At 38.8% G+C, this 16,596-nt stretch overlaps 1 protein-coding gene across 2 annotated transcripts in view; it reads right to left on the bottom strand.

Moving 5' to 3' along the window:
- Positions 1-201: 201 nt before the first annotated feature.
- The window catches only part of Mmrn1 (multimerin 1), a 51,694-nt gene continuing 35,299 nt past the window's right edge, over positions 202-16,596 (bottom strand). The window contains exons 6-8 of one of the 2 annotated variants that reach the window (XM_060373904.1): positions 12,472-14,439; positions 2,346-2,498; positions 202-1,374 (exon numbers count right to left, since the gene is read on the bottom strand). In XM_060373904.1, the coding sequence (XP_060229887.1) occupies positions 953-1,374; positions 2,346-2,498; positions 12,472-14,439 (2,543 nt within the window). In that variant the 3' untranslated portion in view covers positions 202-952. The remainder of the gene's footprint in view (positions 1,375-2,345; positions 2,499-12,471; positions 14,440-16,596) is intronic. The other variant, XM_060373905.1, reaches the window with a different exon arrangement.

Genomic DNA, 16,596 nt, shown 5'->3' with positions numbered 1-16,596 from the left:
ACACACACACACACACACACACACACACACACACACAGTAAGAGAGAGACACACAGACAGAGAGGATAGATAGAGGGATGGAAAAAAGGAGAAACAGGGCACAATTCCTTTTCTTTTTACTGTCTTTTTCCTCCGGCAGCTGCCCAAATGTACAGTGGTTGCTTTTTGCTCAAACTTTAGTGACACGAGGTTTCTTCAGAGTCCATTTTCAAATCCTTTATTATTAAGACTGAGAATCCACAGAAGGTTTTCCACAACAACTATAATAGAAGACTATGAGTAAAAAAGCATTGTATGTCCATCAGATGTTATGTAGGGAAGGCAGAGAAGCAGTGCGCACAAAATCCATACAATTAGGTATAAATATAAATGTCCAAATAGATGTTGGTTATGTCTCCATTTTCCAATTTCAGAAAGGCAATATTTGAGCACATTTTTATTTCTAGATCACTTTTCTTAGCTTTAAACACAAATGCAAATTTTAGTATATAAACTGATTGACTCAACAATAAAGTAAAAGTTAAAAAATGAAAAAAAAATTTTTTACTTTGAATTATTCATTTCAGTTTGCTATTCTAGGGAATTCTTTCCTATGGTTCTATACACAGAATATAACAAAAATTTAAGTTTCTTTGGAAAGTCTACTGTGACTGGCGATAGCATGTGGTTGATATTTTATTCTACACTGAAAAGACTTACAGTGAAGGAGCAGGGTAGGCATGCATGCATACAGTAGCATACATATTTGGTTTCTGTGCCTCTGCATTTCCTTTTAGGAGAAAGGACCCATTTCTCCACAAGCCATCCAAATCATTTTATGAATAAACATTCAGGCTCTTAAATAACATATCTCATCCAGTGTGGAAATATCACAACAGAGCTGATGTGCATGCAAGGAGAAATAAAAAGGTAGACAGCACTGGAGTGGAGCACTGGAGTCTACCTCTCTAACTCAGGTGCGGTATAACAAGTAACCACTAAAGGTGGTCACGGGGGGATATTTGATCGGAATTATCCCTTTTACAAGACGCAGCCACACTTCCTGCCCATAGTTTAATTCAAATAAGGCATCCCCAGTCAAAACTCTGTCACAGTGTATTTCATTGTCAGTATTTTCAGACTCAAATCTCAGCTTGTCTACTCCATCAACCACTAAAAACCCCGAGATATGAGGACTGAATGACTCAATAGTGTATTTGAAGATGTACACTCCAAGGTAGGGAATTCTGAACTTGCCAGTTCTTGGGTTATATGAAGCCCCATAATTGACGCTTAGATCGTTGAACAGGATAGGACCAGGTGCTGTCATTCCATGAGTGTGAGATACAAAAAACGCCACCATCGGAGCATATCTGTAAGATCCCTTGGAAAAATCTGTTCAAAGAAAAACATGGCATGAGTTATTTTTCAGGTTCTTATCTTGCTTTTCTTCCTAAGGTCTCATTTTATCTCGGCCACACAGTCCTAACAGAAGTACAAAGCTCTCTGTCAAACTGAACAATGTCCGTGTGTTGGAGTGCCCGCCTCCACTGTGAGCCAGAGAGTATAAAAACACCAGTTTTCTGGAGCCCCAGTTTCTCCATTTGGATCAGGTCCATTGTGAGGTCAGGCAGCTCTCTTGTAGATATGTCTGCAGGGTCATTTGCATACTGCTTACCCTAGAGATAAAAGAATTCAAAGTACTGCATGGTTATTATGGGATACCAGAATGCCCTGCATTCTGAACAGAAGCTTCTAGGATGGAGAGACAAGTTTTCATGATAATTTCTAGAGCCTGAGAATGAAGTGAAGCAATGCCACACTGCCAAGGAGAAGCAGGCAAAAGTGATTTTCTGTGCAGTGAATGTCGCATACGCTTCGGAAAGATTAAAAATGGACTAAAATGGACTCTTGAATGCAGGAAATAGGTAAGGCCTGATTTGAAATAGTCTGTGACCACTGAAGATAATATAATGCTGCACATGTTTTCTTGTTTAAAAGTCAGGAGTACTGCATTAAAATTTGTTATTATTGTATGGAGAGAGAGAGAGAGAGAGAGAGAGAGAGAGAGAGAGAGAGAGCGTGTGTGTAGGACACAGGACAAATTTGGGAGCTAATTCTCTCCTTTCCCCATGGGACGTGAGCATCAAACTGAGGTGTCAGCTCCCTCCAGTACCCTTTCCAGCTGAGCAGCTGAGTAGCCTCAGGGCCAGGGGTGCCACACTCTCAAAGTACTTGTACAACACTACCAATCGACAGAAGTGAAGAAAACATACACATCAAGCTAAGAAGGCACCAACGGTCATTGACAATTTCCCGCGTGTGTTTGTATGACACTGAGAAGCATAAGAAGGTGACGCTTGTACCTGGTGCTACGGCATTTTCTTCCATGATCTTCACAGTGCAGGTGTCACCCGTGAAAGGGTGCCGGCAAGCGCAGATGAAACTGGTTCTCACACTGATGCAAGTGCCGCCATTCTGGCATGGGAAGCTGCTGCAGCTGGAATATTCCTGTGCTACTGGAAAAAAAAAAAAAAAAAAAACTCACAGCAAAAAGAGATAATCTATTTTTGTCTCATACCAGAGTTGTGCAGCAGGATAACCGAAATGCTGAATTTGAAAATGCATCTTTAGACCGAAGCCACTCACTAGTGTCAGCATGGGACTTCATACAAATCCCTTATCTCTGACATAGAACTTTATGCAAAACCCTCATGTCTGACCCCATTTCGCGACACAAGGATAATTTTGCGACGAAGTGTATGTGAGTATATTAAACTTTTGCTTAATTTTGGAACAGATAATCCAAATACAGGACTAAGTATATTTGAACTAGGAAAAAAACAAGGGTTAAGGTTTCAAATCATTAGAGAAGAAAGACATTTTTAAACTTTTCTTAAGGATGCAGATTCCTGTTTATGCCACCAGAGGGATTTGGTTTCTCTGGAACTGGAGTTTTGAGCTGCTTGGTGCGGGTGCTGGGAACAAACCCAATGTTTGCTCTTATCCCCTGAGCCATTCTTCCAGCTCTACCTTTTAAACACTAAGATAAACAAAACAACAACAACAAAACCAAAAAACCTCTCATGATTGATCACCTTATTTTGAAAATTAAAATTTTAATGAGTGAAAAATGAAGAAAAACATCTTAACACACAAATTTAGTGACGCTCATTTATTGCTCACAGAAGCTTCTGCTGATCACACACAATGTTTCCACTAAAAAAAAATGGAAAATGGTCAATGATGTGAGCCAACAACTCTCTGCAGCTTTTTAAACATCCTCAGTATTTCTATGGATTCTATGACTTACTGCTGTAAAGTCGTAGTAAATTCAGCCACAATGAGAGCATGCTTATGTCAGGCAGCAACATTTTAAAAAGACAAAATATTCAGATACAATGGTGAGACAGAAAGTGGAATTTAAAAATGCTGATTGATGATTAAATAGCCATTCCTTTTAATTGGACAATTTGGCCATACTCAACCAGCATTAAAGGACTCATTTACTTAGATCCATACATTTTTCCTTGGAAAATATGCATATGCTGGACACCCGTTTCTATGTATACAAAGATCACTGCTCAAAGGTGCATTTTATAATATTATTTTCATTTTTAATTTATTTTTATCTCAAATATTAAAATACAGATTAATAGCCAGTGATTCAGCTTTGTCAAACACATCACTGTATAATGCTACAAAGCAAAACAAAACAAAATACAACAAAAAACCAAACAGAAGAAATAAAAACTGCTTAAGAATGTGGCAGAATGTCATCACACTTACTGTCCTATTGGGAAGTAACAGTTTGTGCATTACACATAACATAATTTTCTAGAACTTCTAGTTAAAATAGCAGTTATAAATATTGTGCAAAATTATGTAAATTCAGAAAAAATGCTGAAGAATCCTTTACTTGCCACAGTTACTGTATGGCACCACCTTGTGGCAAAAATGTAAATTTAAAACTCACTCATTTCAAATTTTGTAATTGTAGGTCACTTAACTTTCAGATCACGCATAGCCCCGCCCTGTCTTTGTGTATAACGCCTGGACTCCACATATGAAGAAAATTGCATTTGTTCGAGCCTCGCTTAGTTCATGCACCATGATGACATCAAGTTCCATTTAGCTTTCTACATGTGAAATATATTATTTTTATCATTATTTACACTTGAATAAACTTTTATTGCATGTATGCAAAACCACTTTTCCTGAGTATGTGTGTTCAGGTGTGTTATTGCGTGCATGTGTGTGCATGTTGAGGTCAAAGGTTGGTGTCCTGTATCTTCCTTGATCATTCTCCATCTGATTTTTTGACATGGTCTTTATATAAACTTGTATCTCATTGACTTTGGCTGGCCAGTGAGTCCCACACTCTTCATGCCTCCACCTCCTCAATTCTGAGATTGCAAACACAGGCTCTGTGCCAGGTCCTCAGGCTTGTGCGGCAGGCACTATATCTACCGAGCCACATCCATTGCAGACAACATACGGGTTATTAAACTATTGGTGAGCAGGTAAGCAGATTCTATATCTTGGCTATTGTGGATAGCTAATGAACATGGATGCACACACACATGCACACAGATATACAAATAAACACAAACCCCACAAATACGTGTGCATACATGCATAACATGTATACATATATATAGACAAAAGCCAAGTGCCTGTCGATATATATAAAACTACAAATGGATACATCTACACACATAAAATACATGTGCAAAAATGCAGGTGCATATACACACATGCATGTCTTTGCACACGTACAGATGCGCACATACACTCATGCATACAGACATAAGTGCACACATAGACACAACAGATGTATACACAAAGTCAGAAATATGTGAAAAAGCACTGAGGTACAGGGGGATTTTTAAATGTATTAACACAGAACTTTGCTAGATTTGAGGGAGTATCAGAAAGGGGAACAACAAAACCGCTAGAAAACACAAGCAGGAGTTGTATAGCTGAATGAAATGAAGGACCTCTATATCTAGTTTTTAAAATTGGGTGATCTGTTTTGTTTAATAATTGCTTTACGTATCTGTATATTCTCTGTTTCTAAGTGTGTATTAGCAATTCATTAAAAATATGGGCAATCTTCATGCTTTTATTATTTATTTAAATAATAAAAATATTATTTAATGTTTTTAAAGAGAATATATTTGTATGTTCCTTGAAAATTCCAAAATAATTTGAATTTCTATGACATACTCTTTATAAGCTACTTCTCTCATTTAGAAAAGTATTAAAATGCTTAGGTAATATATTTCATATATTTATACATATTACATGCAATATATTTGAAGAAATGTAAGCTGGCTTGCATTTCTTGAACATGTTTGCCCCTTGACTCAAGCTATAAAGCATTTCATTTGCAGTTAGCTTTTCTTCTAGAACTTAGCCTACCATTCGCTAGCTTGTAAACTACCTGGGAGTCTCCATTACTTTTTGGAAAATGAATTCTTTTTTTTTATTTTTTATTTAACTTTTATTAATTACACTTTATTCCTTTTGTATCCCCCCATAAGCCCCTCCCTCCTCCCCTCTCGGTCCCCCCCCTCCCCCCCTTTCTGCATGCATGCCTCTCCCCAAGTCCACTGATAGGGGAGGTCCTCCTCTCCTTCTTTCTGATCTTTTTTTTTTTTTTTTTTTTTTTTTTTTGTTCTTCTCAATGCAATTTATTCAGGAACGTTGAACAATCTTCTGACCCTGGGGAAAGCCAGCCCACAGCTTAAAATAGCCTCTGAATTCTTGACTGCAAAGCACTAGCTCCATTGTCCTTCCATCCTCCAACCTAGCACCAAAATTAGCTCCTGGGAGACTGCTCCGTTAATGACCTCATAGCAAGAGAGTTGCAGGATAAGGACTTATTTCTGCCACTTGATCAGCTCTACCATTCTAACTTTCCCAGATGAGAAAATCAATCCCACTTATAAACTTGGCCTGGGAAGACATCAAACCTACTCCAGGGAACAAATAAAAAATCAGGACTCTGCCAAATGGTGGCTTTCTCCATTGCCACCGATTCTCCGTACTTCGGTGCTCAGCGTCTACTATGTGCACTCAGCTGTCCTCCTGTCCCATTGCTTACTGTGATCGAGTCTGGCTTTGCTTAGCAGAACACGTCACCTTCCCTTCATCTCAGTCTTTCTGTGGAGTCACTAATCTTCAAGAACTGTCCATTTCTGTCTGGTTGCAGGAGTCTAAACTTCTTGTGATCACACAATCCCCTACTAGACTCCTGCCTCGTGCCTCCTAATCATCTACCAAGGATGTCTCATGGCTGTCTGCATGTTTCCATAGTTGCTCTTTTCAGTTGCATTCCTTGCCTCACTTGCTACTTAAGGTATTTCTGGCCTTCAAATTGTGGACACAGTAACTCTCATTTTAACATGTAATGTCCATGACACATAGTACTGGACACCTTTTGCCAACCGAGCCTTGGTGATAGAGACTACAGTGACAATTGCTACTTGCCCCTTCTGAAGAGACTGCACACTTCTTTCCACGGAAAACAAGTCATAGGCATATATAGCTTTGATCTGTCTCAGCCTTTGTCATAACAGGTCACCTGTACTCTGATGTTATTCGAGGGCTCTAAAGGTCTACATTAATTTATTTCAACATGTGTTTATGGGTGGTACTGACTTGCCAACTCTGTCCAAAGAAACCAAACCATGTGTTGTTTTATTTTGTATGAATGAGTGAGCACCTCACCCCAGCTTTGATTGCATTTTAACATTTATGCTGTGTGTTTATCCAGTCAATGCTGAAACATGTCATGACTCCCTGTTAGGTATGTGGCCTCACTGACAGGCAAGCATGGTTGATAACAGTATGACAATTGGAGTTATATGTAGCTTGCTACAGCTCAACTTTCCTACATCCTATGACTCATATTGTATACCTTTAAAATGGTTAGGTCTTTATTAAGCAATTTCTGGAATTAACATAAAATGAACTCCAATAAAATAATTTTGTCATCTTCCCTCATCTCTGATGCTATAGTTCCCTTCACTCTCTGAATTGTTGGATGTTGTATGTATCCCTTATAGAACTTAACACACTTGGCTATAGGTCCTCATGTGTCTTTAGTTTCATGAATGTCACTTTATGATGTCAGGGCTCAGTGTACTCCTTAAACACACCACTATGAATTCACACAGTGTGTGACATGTACAAAATGGCAAAGCTTTAAAGGATGAATGGACAAGTTAATGAAAATTTGAATTGCTGGTTAGCTCCTTATCCAAATTCTGTCTTCACAGTCCCACAAAGATCACACAGGATGTGCTGAAGATCAGCACAACTCAACATTCTGCTATGTTGTGCAAGATGAATGGCTAATGTATCAGTGCCAATTTCCTACATGGAACTTGACTAAAATTAATTTTCTATTGTCTTGGCATAGCTGGGGAATCTCAATTTGTTCCAGTCTCTGCATTTTGCACTCTAATATGTACTCCATTTGCAGTTTCCTCTTCATCCTATTATTACATTTCACAAAGGTCTGTGGTGGTTTGAACACATTGCAGAGCTCCTTCCATTGCAGAGCACCTTGCCTTTATGAACACTTGCCCTTTATGGCTGTAACTGCATGCTCCATGTGTGAGGTGCATGAGGATGAGCACTGACTTCAGTCTACACACCATCCACTTAGTCTTTCTCAGTACTCAGTCAGAACTCATTCAGCAGGAATTGTTATTCTTATTTTTATTTATTACATATGCAATAGACTGTGTAAATTATAAAACTGTCATTATTCATAAAAGAAAATTATTATTTCTTTACTTTATGATTTTATTATTTACTTCTGTTTTAGCATCAGTATCTTACTTTGTATTTCTTCGTTTAAGCCAGAAGTTCTCAACCTGTGGGCTGTGACCCCTTTGCAAATCTAACGACACTTTCAAGGGGGTTGCATATCAGTTATCCTGCATATCTAATATTTCCATTACAATTCATAACTAGCCAAATTATAGTCATGAAGTAGCAACAAAAAATAAAAAAACTTTATGGTTGGAGGTCCCCACAGAATGAGGAACTATATTAAAGGGTCTCAGCATTAGGATGGTTGAGAACTACCAATTTTAACAATGACATTGCAAAGCGACTGTGATTGCTGCTCGTGGCACAATGGAGTTTCACAGGGATTAGTGAGGGGACCTGCCCTGATGCCTCTGAATATCCTGAGAACACACAGATGGAAGCAACCTGCCGCTCACTGTGCAGCTTTGCGGCTAGTTGCTGCTCTCACACTCTCACTTTTCTCTATGTTCATCCTGATTCTGCTGACAAACCTTCCACTCTTGTACATGTGAGCATATTTCAGGGCCATTCTGCTTCCCCGTTTATTACATAAGATTTGAGCTTCCATTACTGTAGGAATATTTTACATTCCCTTCCTGACAAGTCTTGAAAGTGTCCAGATGTATGTTTACATTTAGTGTTCAAATTTATTCTATTTGCACACATTGTGTTCACTAACACATAAAGGCATAGAACTACTCTTTTAGTTGCCTTTGTTGCTTTTCCACAAAATGTTAATTTTTATAATTATTTTCTTTTACATCAAATCTTTTGTTCTTGATAACAAGAACAAAGGGTTTTTGTAACCCTTTGAATGTTGTTTTAAAGAACATTTACAATATACATATATCTGCAATATGTATATTTACATATTTACATACATATGTACATACATATACATATTTACAATTTACATATATCTGCAATCTTTGTCAAATATATCACTCATGCCTCAGAAGATCTATTCTAACTTTTGATGAAACTATTCTATTCTCTTAAACTATGAATTAGAAAATAATATGTTTCATCTGATAGTACCAATATTTTTTCTTTAGCCTCATAACCTTCAATCAAAATAATTGGAAGTACTCTCCGCAAATATGTTAAAACAGTGTCTGACATCCCAAGTCACAAAAAAGATGCAAAATAAAGAGGAAACATTTTTTTCATCAGTGTCTACTACACTTCCTGTTTCTGACCTTGTCTCTCTTTTGGAACACATGGTTACTTGCATTTTCAACTGGTTTATTTTTAACACACCAAGAATTTTAAAGAAATATTTGTCTGCTGATGCTTCTCAAGTCTAAGTCAAAGAAGATCAAATTTTATTTATTGACGATGAGTTCTAAATTCAATCAGCCTCCATAACTGAAGTACCTTAAAGTTAGTCATTTTATAAAGAGGTCATCTTTGTCAAAGATACCTTACTTAAGGTGTACTTAAAAATCCTATTTTAAGTAATATAGAAAGTCATATAAAATTTCTCTTAAAGGAAGCTATCCTTCAAAGACTTCGCAGAGGGCTGAGAATGTGGTTAGCCAATTGCTATACAAACAAAGCTTCAAATATAAAATTAAAACAAAATCCAAAAATCTCTGATATCTATGTGAGTATTGTTTAGAAACAAATCCAGGATTTAACAACTAAGCTAGAATAACTTCTTAGCATTGGTCTGGCAGATAACCATAATTAGCATAACTGAATGCAGGCTTTGCATTTCACTACATCAGGTAAAGCCAGCTTTCATGAATAACACATTAGACTTTTGATAGCTGCCTGTGGCCAGGTCACAGGAAAGTCAAACTGAAATCAGTACCTTGACTTCAGCAGCATCATTGCAGGATTTAGGCTTTAAATCCTTGATAAAGGGACTCCCTGGAATATCAACTTTGACCACATGAAATGAGCAGTCAGCCATGCTCTGAGCAGCATGGGATGCAGGGGAGAGAGCAGAAGGAAGACACAGGAATACAGTGCCCTATCTCTGCAGGTAAGAACTGAGGATAGACCCTAAGATAGTAGATTAGAGCACGTGATAGCTGGAGGAAACTTTGGTTAATCTCTCTGACTATTCCTGGTTCTTCAAAGTATAATGATAATACCTGTCTTGTAGATATTGTTGAATGAAGAAATGTTATCTAGTATTTCTACAAGGCCTAGAGTGAGTGAATATTAGTAAATAACATATAAAATCGCATAGTATTAGTGCCAGGCATCAAAGAAAATATCATTTACTAAAATTAAAACTGATATTCAGATTATTCTCTAAAAAACACAGTTTGTAAGTATTGCTAAAATATGAATAATATGACAAAGACGTTCCAGAGAAATGATCGTGTTACCCCCTGATTTTAGTTATATGGAAGAAAATGTAGCTCTAGTTTCTACCCTATACAATCAAAACTCAAAGGACATAACAAAATTTGTTACTTCTTGATCTTTTGATTAAGTTCTCCTATAAAGGTCAGCGCTGAATTTAGCAAATGTACTGGATGGTGTGTAGCACAACTGATATAAAAGTGTATCAAAAGAAGCATTTTATTTTATAAGGACTTTATTTATTTATTCACGTTTATAGCTGTTGTGTCTGTGTGTCTCCATGTGTGTTGTGCAGAATACACATGCCTTTGTGCGTGCAGTTGTGTAATCTGAGTACTGTGACTGAGCCAGGTGATGGTGTCAGATGTCTTTCTAATGGCTCTCAGTCATACTCTTTGAGACAGGGTCGCTTCACTGAACCTGGATCTCAACAGTTCTGCTCGATTGGTTGGCCAGTGAGCTCCAGAAACCTGTCTGCCTCTGGTCCACTGTGTTGGAGCTACAGATTTTCACAGCCATGCCTGGCATTTTCTGTGGGCGCTGAGGCTCTGTCTACACTCAAGCAGACAGGCTTGCGTAGTAGACACCTTACCCTCTGAGACCTCAGGTGCTGTAGGCAGCAGGCCTGCTTTCCTTACCTTCTGTGGCCCTTGCTTGCTCTAGTTTATAGGTACAAAGCATTAGGATCACGTGAATGGATGAGCAGGTACACATCTACTTGGAAGGACCCATACCTTAAAAAGTGAATTCACTTGAAACTGCTTTCTACAGTGCACTTGGAATTGGGCCAAGCCCTCCTAATTGTCTTGGCATCATTATTGGTGTCTGAACTGAGATGTAATAAAGGAATTTTAATTATTAAATTTGATAGATAAGACTATAAAATTTGACAGATAAATAAATAAAAAAGGAAGGAAATAAAAAGGAAGGAATTTTGCCAAGGCACCATCAGAAAAACAAAAATCAGAGCTATGCTATTTCCTATCATCCCTTTAATTCAGTTACCAAGTCAATCACTCACGTGAGAGCAATTGGCGACATCAGCTGATAGTACTGCTGTCCTCACTATCTAGGTTCAAAGCTGAGAATGTGTTTCTCTCCTCTGCAGATGCCTTGCACCTGGGCTGGGAACAGCCTCACAGTGACACAGTGCAGTACATTTCTCCCAGGGACCCTAGCAAATTACCTAATGCTATCCCACCACTTCAACACAAGAAACAGAAGCAGAGGGAGGAGTTGTTGTTGTTTTGTTCTGTTATGTCTTGTTTTGTTTTAAGGCCATGAACTAAAGTAGACACTTGGTGTTACAGTGAGGACCAGAACCAAGACCTCATTCCTAAGTCCTCACTCTTTCCGCTGCTCTTATTTTCTGCTGATTACACCCTCACAAGTTTTCAGGTCCTTTTCAGCCATCTCTTCTTACTTCTTACCATCACTGTATTGGTCCACATTTAGTTAGCAGTGTCCTAACGTGTCCTAGTGTGACAATGTTTGACATTACAGCAACTTCATGATTCTGAATCACAAGGTCACTCTACCCAAACCATTGCTATGTTTTTTTGTTTTTGTTTTTGTTTTTCCCCCAAGACAGGCTTTCTCTGTGTAGCCTTGGCTGTAGTGGTGTAGTGGACTTGCTTTATAGACCAGTCTGGCCTCGAACTCATAGAGATCTGCCTGCCCCTGCCTCCCTGAGTGCTGGGATTACAGACGTGTGTCATCAAGCCTGGCTCATTGCTCTGAACGTTCAAATATATCTCTATATCTCACTCTTTACAAAACAGTATCTAAGTGCAGGTCCCCCCAACCTATATTCATGGCTTTCTGTGGTCTACTCTAACCAGATTCCAGAATAGTTCTTTGAGGCAGTCATTTGGTATATATATATATATATATATATATATATATATATAGAGAGAGAGAGAGAGAGAGAGAGAGAGAGAGAGAGAGAGAGAGAGAAAGAGAGGAGAGAGAACTTCATGTTGTACCTATTGAAGCCCAAATTAAAGTTTGGTCTTATTTAAGAAACTCATTGTATAATACATTTCTTTAGCTAGCTATATAGAGAGATGTTTTATAGATGAAAGTTTGATTATTTTATAGTGTTCTGGTAAGAAAGAGTTGAAACATGCAGACAGGATGTCTACTCGAGTTCAGCTCTGCATTGACACCTAACTAGTGTTCATTCAGATGCATTAGAGCACATCAGTCACTACTCATTACCCTAATCTGCCCAAGCACAAATTGTGCCTTCCATTCCTCCAGACTGTCTATAAAGCAGAATCTGCTCAATAGCATGTAACCTATAGCATGAAAGAGGTTCAGAATTGTTTTTCAATTCCAGCTTACCAGGAGGAGTAATGCTGTCTGCGTTTCTTTGCGTCCGGCCTACCAGGATGGTTGTGATGTTCCCCATTTTCTTAAGTGTGTTGGGTTTCTTCTGCAGTTTTACCTGCTTTTGAGGTTTGGCAATATTTGCTAGACGATCAGATAACAATCGATCAACATTCCAAGTTAAATTAGAAAGTGCAGCTTGTGTTTTTACTTCTATGACGGACTCCACAAATTCTGTAAGACTTTTCTGAGAACTCTCACTGTCTGGCAGGGGCCCTTTGGTCCACGTTGGTATGAGAGCATTTTGTCCATATGTGCTTACACAAGCATTACGGCATGTCATTGAAAGCTCACGAACAGTTTTGTTAAGCAAAGAGAAACTCACTGAGAGATAGATAGATTTTGCTTCTAGTGCCTTAAATCTGGAGTTTAATACCTTCAGCTGAAGATCAGTATCTCTCTCATTTGATATCACACCACCCTTTTTAAATGAAACATAGTAAGGAATGAGTGTCTTGGTCACTTTAGATTCAACGCCTTGCAATCGAGTTTCTAACTCTTTGGTACTCTTTGTTACGGAGAGTATATTTTCTTGTAAATAACTCATGTTTTGCTGACATTTGTTCACCTGGTAAGTGGTTTCATTGAACATTTGATAAATCCTTTGAAAGTTTAACTGACTTAGTTGTTCATCTTTAGGAACAGCTGTAAGGGCTTTAGCAATTTGCAAAACAAGATTATACTTCTGATTGTCATTGACCAAAGTCTGAATAGAATGATTCAAGCGTTGGAACTCAGAAATAAACGTCAAAATGGTGTCCATATTTTGGTTACACTCAAGAACCTTGGGATTGTACATCATAGCACTTAAAGTCTCCTTCAGCACATAGTTATCTTGAACAAAGTCGATGGCATTGTTTATAACAGTCATTGTCTTATTTAGGCTATCTTCTGTTTCCAAGGTGTGGTCACTGATGCGTCTTTCAACGGCTTCATCGTGGCTGTGCACTTCATTTCTGAGTAAGTTGTGTCTTTTTGTAAGTTCTTTGGTAAGAACATTCAGGCGGTTGATGGCGCCAATTAGGCTTTGTAGCTCTCTGCGCGTGACTGTGGCTTCTTTTGGACCCTGCGTAACCTGCTGGTGAAAGGACGACCTTTGCTCCAGCAAAGGCTGGAGGATCTCCATGTCATATGCCAAGTCATTCAGCTGCTCGCTCATTTTATCCACCTTGATGTCCATGGGAAAGATAACCTCAGACAATGTTTGATTTAGCATATACAGGTTCTCCTCTGTGTCCTTCAGTTGAAATTTAAAGTCATGCTTGCATTTAGATAGCATTTCTTCACATTCTTCCCTGACTGATTCTCTTTCCGTCTCCAAAAGGGTGGTGAGATTGCTAATCTTGCTCTCTTGGATGTGTAAATCGCTGAGCATCTGTAGCAGCATCAGGCCTTGTTTGCTTGCTGTCTCCTGTAGCACAGATATATACTTAGTGACATTTCTACTGCCTACTTCCTCAGTGACAATGTTCTCTGTTCCTGATGCTTGTTGAACTGATAACAGCTGGGTGTGTGCTTCCTGCATTTTAGAGAGAGTTTCATTGAGGGACTGCTGGTACAGAACAAGCTGTGAGTGCTGCTGTCCTAGAGCTCCTTCCAAATGAACTTGCTTTGCTTCCAGCTCCTTGACAGGCTTCTCACAGGTCAAGGTCATTTCCTGCCTGATATTCGTGATGCTGTTCTTTAGTTCTGTGATGTCCTTCCACACGGGCAGCTTCTCTGGTGTTACTTGCTTGGCGGTTACTGAAACCAAGGACTGGTTCACTTGCAGAACTGCCTGCCTAGTACTTTCCAGGTCCTCTGACAGACTTGACACAGTCTTGAAGAGCTGGGCAATGGTCTCCTGCATGTCATCTTGGAAGACTTTAAGCTGTTGTTTTACTATATTCTTTAGTAGATCATTGATGTTTTTTGATTTTAGAGCTACAGACAAGACAATAAATAGTAAAAATACATAATTTGTAATAAAAAGGCATAGTGCTAAGGTTAAAGTTTATGAGCAAACACTAACTACATATGCCAATGAAAATAATTCTACCCTACATACATTTATGACATTTGGAAAAAAAATTACTAGAAATCTTAAGAGATAAACACTTTGTTGACAGATAAATCTGGCATGAAAATTCAGTTATACAGAACATATTAACACCATGAATCAGTGGTTCTATAGGCAAAAGGCAAAAAAGAAATGCTACTGACTGCAGTGACAGACACTGCTCTACAGCAATCCTAGGTCAAGTTGTGAATGAAAATAAATTATGCTTGGCTTTTTATCTGAGTTGTTAGTATATGACTGTATTGTCAAGTGTATCATAATTAAGTGTAGCGCTTACATTGCAAACTCATGAATGTTAATAAATCCCAGAGAAAAACTCTAGCAAGTTGAAGGGAAATGTTTGTATCTGTAAGACTTAACTATGGCTTATAACAACAAGTACTGAAATTCATAATTTTTACAAAACAAGTGAAACTAGCATTAAAATAGGAATTTACGATATGTTTATAACATGACATTAACTTTGGCATAAAAAGAAAAGGAAATTTGCCAGTAATGAACACATGATAGTGTTTCCAATATTTGAAAACATATCTGATTACACACTTAGGTTGTGGGAAACAATAAATAAATGAATGAATAAATAAATAAGTGATAAATAAAAAATGGAGGGAGAACCAAGATGACAGCAACCAGCGTGCACAGTATCTGAGAGACAGAGGATCTGAAGCTCCAAAACTGGTGAGCGCGGAGGGGCAGCTAAAGCCAGCATTTGACTCAGCAGGTCCAAACCTGAGAGAAGAGAGCAGGGGTACCCCAGTGCTTGCCTGTGTGACCTGCTAGAGACTGAGTGTGCCATCAAGTGCCTGCAGAGCCCCAGATCCAGGGTCCTTCAGATCCCTCCCACCCACACATTCACTGTGGAAACAGAGGGATTCCTGGGACATTGAAGCCCCTGCTCTACAGGTCCACCAGCAGAGTCCAGGCAAGTAATGTCTGGAGCTCAGTCAGAGACGACTACCAGTAGCCTGTAGGCCACTGAGGTACTTAACAAATTTGCATAAGGAAATTGCCCCCATGATTATCACCAGTGCCTGCTACACCTTCAGTACATGTAACCCCTTTGGTGCCTACAAGGCAGCGTCCCTCCCACACACTCAAAGCTTCTACATTCTCTAACACCCTGCCTTTCAAAGACATGCACACACACACACACACACACACACACACACAAACACACACGCTTGCCCGCATTTGCCCTTCTGTGCCTGAGGTCCTCCCATAGGTACAGCTGAAACACCAATGCACATGCCGAAACCACTGGACCGCTCTAATTTTCCTGAAGAATTCTCCAGACTCAAGAGGAAGACGGTACCAGTCTGAACTGCAGAATCCAGGAACAAACAGTGAAGGTTATAGAGAAGCAAATGGCCAGAGGTCAGTGAGAGAATACATCCAACAAAAATCAGGACATCATGGCTTCACCAGCAACCCCCAAAATCAATGGATACTCCAATTCATTGGAAACACAGGAAAATGATTTTAAAGCTATGCTTATCCAGTTATGCACATAGAGAGGACACAAACAAATCTCTCAGAGAAATAGCCATACAAATAGAAACAGTTAAAGAGGAAACGAACAAATCTCTCAAAGAATTTGCCACACAAGTGGAGGCAAATAAGGAGGAAATAAACAAAGCTCTCAAAGAAACACAGGCAAATATAGCCAAATAAATAGAGGCACAAGTAGAGGCACAATTGGTGGCATATAGAGAAGAAATGAACAAAAAAATAGAGGCCATCATACAGAGACAGGAAGCCATATTCAAACAGATGAAGGAAATGGTGCAATGAGTAAAATCAGAATTAGAATCAATAAAGAAAACACAAACTGAGAAACCCCTGGAGCTGAAGAATATGGAGAGAAAAGATCAGGAACTACAAAGGTAAGCATCACCAACAGAATACAAGAGATGGAAGAGAGAATCTCTGGTGCAGAAGATACACTCGCAGAAATTGATACTTCTCTCAAAGAAAAAGTAAAATTGGAAAACTCCCAAACACAAACATCCAAGAAATCA

Source organism: Meriones unguiculatus, chromosome 21 (assembly GCF_030254825.1).
Source record: "Meriones unguiculatus strain TT.TT164.6M chromosome 21, Bangor_MerUng_6.1, whole genome shotgun sequence".
In the NCBI taxonomy this organism is placed as follows: domain Eukaryota; kingdom Metazoa; phylum Chordata; class Mammalia; order Rodentia; family Muridae; genus Meriones; species Meriones unguiculatus.
Note: the sequence above shows the minus strand (reverse complement) of the source record. Positions and strands in the feature narration are given on the sequence as shown.